Raw genomic sequence first — 13,512 nt, 5'->3', positions numbered from 1 at the left:
CCACGAAAGGAACTACTGGCACAGAAGGCGCTATTAGCACAGAAGGTGTTATTATACCCACGAAAGGAACTACTGGCACAGAAGGCGCTATTAGCACAGAAGGAGCTACTAGCACAGAAGGCGCTATTAGCACAGAAGGCGCTGTTGCCACCACTGAAAATGACACTATCCCTACAACTGATGCAGCCATTAGTGAGGCTAGTGGTACAACTGAGTCTGTGACCACAGAGACTAGTGGTACAACTGACTCTGTGACCACAGAAGTCATTGGTACAACTGGCGCGGTGACTACAGAAGTCATTAGTACAACTGGCGCTGCCACAATTGAAGACAATGAAACTACAGAAGCAGCCACTAGTACAAATGACGCCATGACTACAGAGGCTACTGGTACAGCTTCCGCTGTGACTACAGAAGTCTTTAGTACAAATGAATCTGCTACTGAACAAACTACAGAAGTAGTTTCCCATGAAACAAATATAAAACAGGATTCAACTAGTGGCGCAGAATCTCTGTATCAAGATATTACTACAACTGAACTGAATACTGTCAAAGACAGCGGTATAACTACTGAGCAAGCTAGTAGCGAAGGCGAAACTTTGACTGGATCTACAACTTCAGACAGCCCAGTCATCACAGAGAGCGCAGTTACCACAGACAGTGGTGATATCAAAGACAGTGCAATAACTACAGAAAGCGTTATTGCCACAGAGAGCATAATTACCACAGAGAGCGCAGTTACCACTACAGAGAGCGTTACCACAGACAGTAGTGTTACCGAAGAGAGAGCAGTCCCCACAAATGTTGTTGATGATGAACATGCTGTAGCTGTGGGCGCTATTACCACAGACAGCCCAGTTACTACAGATAGCACAGTCACTGATAGTGAAGTTACCACAGACAATGCAGTGACCACAGAGAACCCAGTTACCACAGACAACGCTGCTACCATAGACAGCGCAGTGACCACAGACAACGAAGATATCATTGAAAGCTCAGTTTCTACAAAGAGCGCAGTTACCGCAGATAATGGCATTACCAAAGAGAGCAGAATAACTGCAGAGAGCGTAATTGCCACAGACAACGCTATCACTACAGAGAATGCAGTACCCACTGACAGCATTGTTACCACAGATACCACAATTACCATAGACAGCAAAGTTGAAACAGAAAGCGCTGCTACCACAGAGATCGCAAGCACTACACAGAGCACAGACGCAGTTAACACAGACACTAGTGTTACCGGAGAGTGGACAGTGACCACAGACAACGCACTTACTACTGATATTACCACAGATATTGTTGATGGTGACAATACTGTTGCTGAGGGCGCCGGTACCATAGACAGCCCAGACGAAGGCGTCACTACAAGTGCGGTTACTATAGAAAGCGCAGTGACTACCGATAGCGCGGCTACCACCAGTAGCGCAGTTAACGCAGACAGTAGTGTTATCAATGACAGCGCAGTTACCACAGAGAGAGCAGTTACCACAGGTAGCGATATTACTACAGATGTTAGAGGAGGAGAGAATGCAGTTGTTGAGGGTGCCGTCACCACAGATAGCACAGTTACTACCAGTGCGGTTACTACAATTAGCGCAGTTACAACCGATAGAGCAGTTATCACTGGTAGCTCAATTACCACCAGTAGCGCAGTCAACGCAGACAGTGGTGTTACCACCGGCAGCGATATAACTACAGAAAGCGCAGTTACCATTGACAGCGAAATTGTTACTGACAGCAGTGATACCACAGACAGCGTTACCACAGACAGTGGTCTTGCCACAGACGGTGATGTTACTACAGAGAGCGCAATTGCCACTGATAGCACAGTTATCACAGTCAGTAGTATCACTACAGAGAACGCAGAAGGTGTAGTTTTCACCACAGACAGCTCAGTTAACACTGTTGGCGCAGCTACCAAGGACAGCATTATTAGTTCAGCGACCGACAGTAGAGATACAACTAACAGCGCAATTACCACAGACAGTGCAATTACCACAGACAGTGCAATTACCACAGACAGCGCAATTACCACAGACAGTGCAATTACCACAGACAGCGCAATTACCACAGACAGCGCAATTACCACAGACAGTGCAATTACCACAGACAGTGTAGTTACCACAGACAGTGCAATTACCACAGAGAATGTGATGACCACCGATAGTGATGTAACCACAAACAGAGCCATAACTACAGAAAACGTCAATGACACTGATGGCACAGATACTGGCGTTACAAGAAACAGTGCTGTAACTACAGAAAGCGCAGTTACTGATACCACCACAGACAGTTCACACACACCACAGACAGACACCGTCGATACGAGCACAATTACTAGTAGCGCTGATACCGCAGAAGGCCTCAACACCAGTGAAGGTACCGTTGCAACCGATAGTGGAGTTAACACCGAAAGTGCATTAAGCACTGGCAGCACAATAATCGCAGACAGTAGCGTTACTACCGAAAGCGCAACTGCTACAGAAAATGTAATAACTACTGAGGGTGCTGTTATCACGGACAGTCCAGTTACCAAACAGAATGATGTTGCTAGACATGAAGCTATCTATGAAGACACAGTCACCACAGAAAACGCAGTTACCACAGACAACGCAGTTACCACAGACAACGCAGTTGCCCCCGAAAGCGCAGTGGTAACTGATAGCAAAGTCATCACAGACATTGACATTTCTACAGAGGGCGCAGTGACCACAGACAAGGAAGATACTTCCTATAGCGCTGATACCACAGAGAGCGCAGCTGCCACAGAAACCACAGACAATAATGTTACTACTGACAACACAATAACCACCGAGGACGCAATCACCACAGACAGCGCAGATACCTACGATAGCTTTGTCACCACAGATAACGCACTTAAAACTGACAGCGCCGATAACACAGAGAGCGATGTTTCTATTAATAGCGATGTTACCACAGATAACGCAGTTACCAGTGTTACTGGGGTTTCCACCGACAGCATGGCTAACGGCACCACTAACGGAGGAGTGGCCACAGATAGTGGTATTGCCATAGACACAGCAGTAACTACCGATAGCTCAGTTACGACTGGTAATGGTGTTACCACAGAAGGTTCAGTTACTGAGGGCCCTGTCACTACAGAAAGGGCTATTACGACCGACAGTGCAATTACCACAGGCAATGAAGTTACCACAGACAACGCAGTAGTCATAGAGAGGGCAATAACTACAGAGAGCGCCATCGCTAAAGACGATGTTTACACTATGGATAGCGCTGTTACTACAGAAAGTGTGATTACTGTAAGAAACAATGGTATTACAGAAAGCTCTACCACAGACAAAGCAGTGACCACAGAGAGTGCAGTTACCACAGACAACGCAGTCATCACTGAGAGTGCAGTTACCACAGACAACGCAATCATCACTGAGAGCGAAGTTACCACAGACAACGCAGTCATCACTGAGAGTGCAGTTACCACAGACAATGCAGTGACTGATAGCGCAGTTACCACAGACAACGCAGTCATCACTGATAGCGCAGTTACCACAGACAACGCAGTCACTGAGAGCGCAGTTACCACAGACAACGCAGTCACTGAGAGCGCAGTTACCACAGACAACGCAGTCACTGAGAGCGCAGTTACCACAGACAACGCAGTCACTGATAGCGAAGTGACCACAGACAAAGCAGTTACCACAGAGAGTTCTGTTACCACGCAGAGCGCAGTTATCAGTGACAACGTCGTTACCACGCAGAGCGCAGATACTAGTGACGTGACCACGCAGAGCGCAGATACTAGTGACGTGACCACGCAGAGCGCAGATACTAGTGACGTGACCACGCAGAGCGCAGATACTAGTGACGTGACCACGCAGAGCGCAGATACTAGTGACGTTACCACGCAGAGCGCAGATACTAGTGACGTTACCACGCAGAGCGCAGATACTAGTGACGTTACCACGCAGAGCGCAGATACTAGTGACGTGACCACGCAGAGCGCAGATACTAGTGACGTGACCACGCAGAGCGCAGATACTAGTGACGTGACCACGCAGAGCGCAGTTAGCAGTGACAGCGCAGTTACCACGCAGAGCGCAGATACTAGTGACGTGACCACGCAGAGCGCAGATACTAGTGACGTTACCACGCAGAGCGCAGATACCAGTGACGTGACCACGCAGAGCGCAGATACTAGTGACGTTACCACGCAGAGCGCAGATACCAGTGACGTGACCACGCAGAGCGCAGATACTAGTGACGTGACCACGCAGAGCGCAGATACTAGTGACGTTACCACGCAGAGCGCAGATACTAGTGACGTTACCACGCAGAGCGCAGATACTAGTGACGTTACCACGCAGAGCGCAGATACTAGTGACGTGACCACGCAGAGCGCAGTTAGCAGTGACAGCGCAGTTACCACGCAGAGCGCAGATACTAGTGACGTGACCAGGCAGAGCGCAGATACTAGTGACGTGACCACGCAGAGCGCAGATACTAGTGACGTGACCACGCAGAGCGCAGTTAGCAGTGACAGCGCAGTTACCACGCAGAGCGCAGATACTAGTGACGTGACCAGGCAGAGCGCAGATACTAGTGACGTGACCACGCAGAGCGCAGATACTAGTGACGTGACCACGCAGAGCGCAGTTAGCAGTGACAGCGCAGTTACCACGCAGAGCGCAGATACTAGTGACGTGACCACGCAGAGCGCAGATACTAGTGACGTTACCACGCAGAGCGCAGATACCAGTGACGTGACCACGCAGAGCGCAGATACTAGTGACGTTACCACGCAGAGCGCAGATACCAGTGACGTGACCACGCAGAGCGCAGATACTAGTGACGTGACCACGCAGAGCGCAGATACTAGTGACGTTACCACGCAGAGCGCAGATACTAGTGACGTTACCACGCAGAGCGCAGATACTAGTGACGTGACCACGCAGAGCGCAGATACTAGTGACGTTACCACGCAGAGCGCAGATACTAGTGACGTTACCACGCAGAGCGCAGATACTAGTGACGTTACCACGCAGAGCGCAGATACTAGTGACGTTACCACGCAGAGCGCAGATACTAGTGACGTGACCACGCAGAGCGCAGATACTAGTGACGTTACCACGCAGAGCGCAGATACTAGTGACGTGACCACGCAGAGCGCAGATACCAGTGACAGTTCCATTACCACGGAGCGCACAGATGCCACGGAAGGCACTGATGCCACGGAAGGTATTGCAGCCAGAAACGACGCTAACACTCAAGGAGCGATCACTACAGAGCGTGCATTTACCACTGATAGCAGCTTTACCACGGAAACTGCAGTTACCACTGAGACTGTTCTTACCACAGATACAGCAGTCGCTACAGATGCCACTGTCACCACAGATACAGCAGTCGCTACAGATGCCACTGTCACCACAGATACAGCAGTCGCTACAGATGCCACTGTCACCACAGATACAGCAGTCGCTACAGAGGCCACTGTCACCACAGATAGAGCAGTCGCTACAGATGCCACTGTCACCACAGATACAGCAGTCGCTACAGATGCCACTGTCACCACAGATACAGCACTCGCTACAGATGCCACTGTCACCTCGGATGAAGCCTTGACGAATGACGTTGTAACTAAAGAAGGAGGTTTTACATCAGAGGCCCTTGACACCAATGATAATACTGTTACCAGTGAAAACACTGTAAGCACAGAAACCATCACTACAGATCAAGTTGTTACTGAGGGTGCTGTTACCACAGATAATGATATTACCACAGATAACGCACATAGCGATGTTACCACAGTCAATGAATATAGCACTGTTTCCACTGAGAATGCTTTCTCTACCGAAACCGCTGCTAACTCAGAAGGCGCAGTGACTTCAGAAGGTATTGCCACAGAGAGCACTGTCACAGAAGGTGCCATAACTACAGATGCTGTTGCCACAGAGAGCGCTCTCACTTCCGGAAGCGCTCCTACCACAGAACGCGCCATTACTACAGAAGGCGCCATTACTACAGAAGGCGCCATTACTACAGAAGGAGCCACAACTACAGAAGGTGCCATAACTACAGGCGTTGTTATCACAGATAGCGATGTTACCACTGATAGCATTGTTACAGCGAACAATGCTGTTAGCGCAGAAGGCGCAGTGACTACGGAAGGCACAGTGACTACGGAAGGCGCAGTGACTACAGAAGGTGCTATTGCCACAGATAGCGATGTTACCACTGATAGCATTGTTACAGCAAACAATGCTGTTAGCGCAGAAGGCGCAGTGACTACGGAAGGCACAGTGACTACGGAAGGCGCAGTGACTACAGAAGGTGCTATTGCCACAGATAGCGATGTTACCACTGATAGCATTGTTACAGCGAACAATGCTGTTAGCGCAGAAGGCGCAGTGACTACGGAAGGCACAGTGACTACGGAAGGCGCAGTGACTACAGAAGGTGCTATTGCCACAGATAGCGATGTTACCACTGATAGCATTGTTACAGCGAACAGTGATGTTATTAGCACAGAAGATGCTGTTAGCACTGAGGGCGCAGCTACTACAGAAGGCACAGTGACTACGGAAGGCGCAGTGACTACAGAAGGTGCAGTGACTACGGAAGGTGCAGTGATTACGGACGGCGCAGTGACTACAGAAGGTGCTATTACCACAGATAACGTTGTTACCACTGAGAGTTCTGTTACTACAGGTAGCGATGTTACCACTGAGGGCGCAGCTACTACAGGAGACGTCGTAACTTCAGAAAGTGCTGTTACCACAAACGGTGATGTTATCCCAGATTTTGCAGCAACTACAGAAGGCGCTATTGCTACAGAAAGCACTTTTACCACAGAAAGAGCTCTAAGCACAGAAAGCGCTATTACTATAGATAGCGATGTTACCGCGGACAGTGCTGGTTCCACGAACCCCGCTATTACTAATGATATGGTGGCTAAAGAGGGTGTAACTAATAATGAAATTACTACCACAGACGATGGTAATACTACTGAAGGTGAAATCGATGGTTCAATCACTCCAGACAGTGTTAGTCGTGTTGTTTCCACCGAAGAGGCTGTTAAAGCAGAAAGCGTCTTGACTACAGAAAGCAATGTTTCTAGGGATAGTGCTGTTACCATGGAGAGTGCTGTTACCACGGAGAGTGCTGTTACCACTGAGACTACAGTTACTGAGGGTACTGTTACCATAGTGAACGCTGTCACCACCGAAGCCACTATTACGTCAGAAGGCACCGTGAACACAGAAGGCGTTGTTACCACAGATAAAGCTGTTACCACGGATAGTGATGTTACTACAGAAAGCGCTGTTACAACGGTCAATGCTGATACCACGGGGGATTCTGTTACCAATGGGGATGATGTTACCAATGAGGGTGATGTTCCTACCGAGGCTGACGTTACCACAGAAAGCGCTGTTACAACAGATTGTTTAGTTACTGCAGAAAGCGCTGTTACCACAGAGGGTGTCGTTACCACAGGTGCTGTAACCACTGAAAGCGCTGCTACCACAAATAGCATTGAAACTACAGAAGGCGTAGTTACCATGGATAGTGCAGTTACTACAGAAGGTGATATTACCACTGATAATTCTGCCACCACAGATAGCATTTATACCACTGAAGGCGCCTTGACTACAGAAAGCACTGTTACCGCAGATAGTGACGTTACCACAGATAGTGACGTTACTACAGTAAGTGCTGTTACCACAGAAGGTGCTATTACCACAGGTAGTGGTGTTACCGCAGAAAGCGCTGTTACAACGGATATTGCGGTTACTACAGAAAGCGTTGTGACTGCTGAGGATGCTGTTACCATAGAGAGCGTTCTCACCACTGAAACTGCTGCTACTTCAGAAGGCGCCTTGTCTACAGAAGGCGTTGTTACCACAGAGAGTGATGTTACTACAGAAGGTGATGTTACTACAGAAGGTGATGTTACTACAAATAGTGCTACTACCAGTGAAAGTATTGATTCTGAAGAGGGAGCAATCACTAGTCATTACACGACAGACGATGACGTTAATACTGAGAGCGCTCTTAAAGCAGATAATTCAATCACTTCAGAGAACAATATAAAGTCTGATGATGTTCGAACAACTAGTAATGCTGGTACCACTGAAAGTGCTGTATCTAATGACGGTACTGGTACCACGGAGGCTGTTGCTACTGAGAAGACCACAGACACTCAAGTTACCAACGAAGACGATGGATATCCTGTCAGCACTGAGAGTACGCTTCCAACAGTCAACTCTATTACTTCAAGCGACGCTATAACTACTGCTAATGTTGACACTACAAATAGTGCTGTTACTTCCGAAAGTACTGGTACCAGTGACGACACTGCTCCCATAGAGAGTGTTGCTATAGATGACACAATTACAACAGTACAAGCAGACAAAGAACAACCAGATTCAGGAGCAACTTTAACAACTGAACACGCAATTGACACGACTTCAGACTCAAGTTCTGATGCCAGACATCCTGATCAACAGCTTGATTCTGCAGAATACAGTTCCGAAAATGATTCGGTGACATGCGGACCTGATGATTACGATTCCAATGAGGATTATTCTGAAGAGTCTGGAGAACAGGTTCCGACTACAACAGAGTCAGATGAAGGTAACGATGCTGAATTGCCGACTGACAAACCAGCAGCTACAACTACGTCTCCTGAAGAGATCGTTGATCAAACAATGTCTGAAGGATCACCAGTGACTGTCCCTGTCACAGAAGTTGCTACCGCTCCACTTTCTACAGAGGAAACTTTGACTGATGTATCGACTTCTCTTCACTCTGAATCACAACCTGAAGGAACTACGTCACTTCCAGTCACTACATCAGAAACTGAAGCTCTAATATCTGAATCAGTAACTAGAACTGAAATACCTGTACTATTAGAAACTCAAGATTTATCGACAGATTCTACATATTCTACTCCCGAAGCAAGCAGTGAACAACATGCGCCTATTGCAACACAAAGTGATGATTCAAGTGCTGTACAAAGTCTGCAAATTGAAGGATCATCAACTGAACAACCTATAGTAAATGCTGAGGAAACTGATGATTATGAATCTAGGAAGCAACCGGACTCCAGTATTACTAGTCAACCGGAAACAACAATGACTGTTGATGGATCATCCCAATATCCTGCAAGCGATAGAGGATCGGTCATTGATACATCGACAGATAAAGATGGAACAACAATAGAATATGAAACTACATCTACAGACGCAACTGTAGCCACTGAATCTATTGCAAGTCTAGAAGGAACGACACCCTCATACCTTACTGACAATGAACCCGCAAAACATATGAATATAGAAACAACAACGATTGAAGGTGATAGAACTGGCCTGACAAGTACAGAAACTAATGATTTGACTACACCCAGAGACGCAAAATCTGATGTATATACTGAAGATGGAACAAAAGTGTTAGGAGATTCTATTGACACTACTACAAGTAGAGCAGATTCGACGACAGCTAGTATACTTACACGTGATGATGCATCGACCATAACAAATGACGGAACCTCTGAGAGAGATTTAACAAATGAAGACGCAGTATCTTCTAAAGAAGCAACAACAAAAACAGATATAATTACTCAAACTACTGAAGATCAATTTGTAATTGCCGAAACAACATTTGATAATAAACAAACTGACGGATCTACATCAAGCGCTGATCAACAAACAACTTCTATATACGACCAAACAACAACAGCGAATGTTCAGAATAAGGATAATTCAGAATCAACTACCAATGCACAAGATGCAACAGCTACTACAATTACAGAAGAACAATATCTAACAACTACAGAAGATAACAAACAAATAGCAACAGAAGATGCAAGCAACAAACAAATTATTGAAGAACAACTAACATCTTCTGCAACAGAAACTGCATATAAACATGAACCAAGTGAAATAGAAGACGAATACGTAAAACAAAAGCAATTACAATTAGAATCTGCTTATCAAAACCAAGAATCTAACAAACAACATGCAACAACAGTTGAGCAAGCATCAGACCAAACAACAGAAGATCAACTGATAGAAGAAATACCAACAACAACAACGAATATACAAGAGAACAACGGTTCTGCCCATTCTCATACAAGTTACGCCTCAGAGCCGAAACCACCTGGAACGCAATCTGTCATGTTCGAAACTGAAGTAGCGATGCCTAATACAGGAGGAAAGTTGGGCCTTAACCACGGCAGGAGAGGTAAGTCAATTCAATAAAAAATAATATTTACTAGTTGTTCCACGCGAAAGAAAGAAGAAACTTTGTTCTGTACCTAAATAAGACACCCAGCCCATGTTCAGCGCAGATAATATCTAGACACACGGCAGTGTGTCCGCCAAGTTCGAGCAAAAAAAGCGACACACCGGCCGTGGGTTATATTACACGAACCATTTCGGGCCAAATTCGACCCCCCTGTAACTCAAAATCTATTTTATTTACGCATATCAAATTTCTAGTATCTGTTGAGACCCCCTCACTTATCTAAAATACAAAATTTCATTAATATACCTATTGTAGGTCTTGAGATATTGACGTCAGAAAATCGCTATTTTTACTATACACTCACTGACTGATTCACTGATTCACTGACTCACTCATCAAAAACCTAGACCACTTCCAATGGTCGTATTGACTTGAAATTTGGCATGGAGGTAGGTCTTTATGTCAAGGTAAAGGGAAAAATCTGAAAATGGCCAAGTGTGAGTCGGTTTCAAAATAATGAAGGTGTTTTATACCCGGTGTAAATTTATACCCCTAAGGAACTAAAACGAACTAAATTTATCTATATTTATATAATATATCTTCGAATGGTACAATGGTTTGTATTTAGTCAAAGTAAAGTAAAAATCTGAAAACGGCCAAGTGTGAATCACTTTCGAAAATAAAGAATGTGTAACTTTGATCCACGAACATAATATATGAGAACATGTCACGTTAGTCAGTTGGTAAATCTAGTCCATTTAGTTAATCTAGTTCATTTCTTTGTAAGAAACATAGTGCATATTAAAAAATCATAAGAAAAGATAGTATAAATGAGACATTTCTTTAACTAACTTCATCATAAGAAAAAAATAAAATAAACAACCTTACAAAAATAAATGAAATCCCACCCAAAACAAAATTGTGAAAGACTGCCAAGTTCGATAATATGGGAATGCTTCGCCTATAAAAGAAGTGAGATCTGAATAAGTACCAAGTTCCATACACATACCTCAGTTAAAAATAGTTACTTTTTGATGATGTTACTTGGCAAGTTTTAATAGAAATAACTTCCTAACAATGAAAGAATTATTCAAATCGGTTAAGAAGTTTCAGAGTTAAAGAAGTCTTAAAAGCCTGTATCTAAGGCGCTAATTTAGAGGGTTTACCAATACAATTGACTAAAATACAAGTTTGAGAGGACTTTAGCGAATGTACTTAAAATCAGTTAATGTGATGATGTTTTGATCATGAATGTCAACCATTTTTGTTATTGTTACAGAAATAATGAACGCTTTAGAGAGCAACATGCGTCTGAAGATTCTGCTGCTGCCGAAGGGTCCCGCCGGCAAGAACTGCTACTGCTCGTGTGACAGCAGGACGCCGCCCGCCATCATTCCTCTGTCAGAGCTGCCGCCACAACCTACCGCTTAGATACTGCATTCACTGCACCCTTTCAATATTCTATCTGTTGTTTTCCTAGAGATGGGAATGTTTCATTGACTTGTTAAACTCCTTTCTGAAGTAAGCAAATCAACACATAGATATATATTGGCGACGGGCGTAAGTCCAATAGATGCGGCGCTTGTGTCTATGCCATTGCTTAGTTATTACAAGCAGTACGTAAGAAAATAGTTCCAGAATATTCCGCTAGGCTTATTCAATAAAACTTATTACGAACCATCCATTGTTTTAAAATTGGATATAGAATTTTGACATTAGCTTCATATAACTTATGCCAAATTCTAATCTCTAATCGAAAAACAACGGAAGGATCTGTTACTGCAATCGGCAGTCAGCTGATATTTTAAGAATAGTATCAATTAAAACTCAAATGCAGAAAAAATAGTTATTATTATTTCTCAGTATATTAATTAAGCGGACTTTTATACCTCATTAATGTTTTGAATGTTACTATGAATACTGCCGTCGTATGAAAGAAGGGCACATCTACCATTTTGGTCAAACTGAGATAATTGAGATTAAAGTTTTTACCATATTCTGCTCCATAGCGTGGAAACCTATAGCTTAAAAGAAAAAAAAATACTGATGATATATGCGTGAAGGTTAGTACTATTATATTTTTAACTTTTTAGTTTTTATATATAGTTAATTTTAAAATAACTTCAAATTATTCCTTTCAACTTAAAAAAAAAAAAATTAAAAAATACCACTTACTACAAAGAAATGGCATAATTAACCAAATGTGACCTTTCTTTTTAATATTTCAAGAAAATTAGTCATTGAGTCTGAAAGAAGGGGCACATTTGTCTAATTGCGCTTTTTTAATGCAAATTTACTAAATTTTATCTACAAAAAAAAGACAAATAATCATGCGAGGAAACTTTAATCCCATCCAAAACAAAAATGTGAAAGACTGCCAAGTTCGATAATATGGGAATGCTTCGCCTATAAAAGAAGTGAGATCTGAATAAGTACCAAGTTCCATACACATACCTCAGTTAGAAATAGTTACTTTTTAATGATGTTACTTGGCAAGTTTTCATACACCTTGTTATAAACCTACTAAACGCAATGAATCAAGTATTTAATTTTCTATTAAAACTTGCCAAGTAATCATCATTAAAAAGTAACTATTTCTAACTGAGGTATGTGTATGGAACTTGGTACTTATTCAGATCTCACTTCTTTTATAGGCGAAGCATTCCCATATTATCGAACTTGGCAGTCTTTCACATTTTTGTTTTGGATGGGATTTCATTTATTTTTGTAAGGTTGTTTATTTTATTTTTTTCTTATGATGAAGTTAGTTAAAGAAATGTCTCATTTATACTATTTTTTAGATTTTTTAATATGCACTATGTTTCTTACAAAGAAATGAACTAGATTAATTAAATGGACTAGATTTACCAACTGACTGACATGACATGTTATCATTATGTTCGTGGATCAAAGTTACACATTCGTTATTTTCGAAAGTGATTCACACTTGGCCGTTTTCAAATTTTTACTTTATTTTGACTAAATACAAACCTTTGTACCATTCGAAGATATATTATATAAATATAGATAAATTTAGTTCGTTTTAGTTCCTTAGGGGTATAAATTTACACCGGGTATAAAACACCTTCATTATTTTGAAACCGACTCACACTTGGCCATTTTCAGATTTTTCCCTTTACCTTGACATAAAGACCTACCTCCATGCCAAATTTCAAGTCAATACGACCATTGGAAGTGGTCTAGGTTTTTGATGAGTGAGTCAGTCAGTCAGTCAGTCAGTCAGTGAGTGTATAGTAAAAATAGCGATTTTCTGACGTCAATATCTCA

The 13,512-nt window shown here is 43.4% G+C and overlaps 1 protein-coding gene across 1 annotated transcript in view; it reads left to right on the top strand.

Annotated features, from left to right (window-relative positions):
• LOC110380133 (serine-rich adhesin for platelets) overlaps positions 1-11,934 on the top strand; it is a 32,561-nt gene extending 20,627 nt beyond the window's left edge. The window contains exons 25-28 of the mRNA XM_064043167.1: positions 85-3,803; positions 3,981-4,857; positions 5,062-10,221; positions 11,504-11,934. Coding sequence (XP_063899237.1) covers positions 85-3,803; positions 3,981-4,857; positions 5,062-10,221; positions 11,504-11,655 — 9,908 coding nt within the window. The 3' untranslated portion in view covers positions 11,656-11,934. The remainder of the gene's footprint in view (positions 1-84; positions 3,804-3,980; positions 4,858-5,061; positions 10,222-11,503) is intronic.
• Positions 11,935-13,512: the final 1,578 nt, after the last annotated feature.

This window comes from Helicoverpa armigera, chromosome 31, assembly GCF_030705265.1.
Source record: "Helicoverpa armigera isolate CAAS_96S chromosome 31, ASM3070526v1, whole genome shotgun sequence".
In the NCBI taxonomy this organism is placed as follows: domain Eukaryota; kingdom Metazoa; phylum Arthropoda; class Insecta; order Lepidoptera; family Noctuidae; genus Helicoverpa; species Helicoverpa armigera.
The sequence above is the reverse complement of the archived record's forward strand: the minus strand, read 5'-3'. Positions and strand labels throughout refer to the sequence as shown.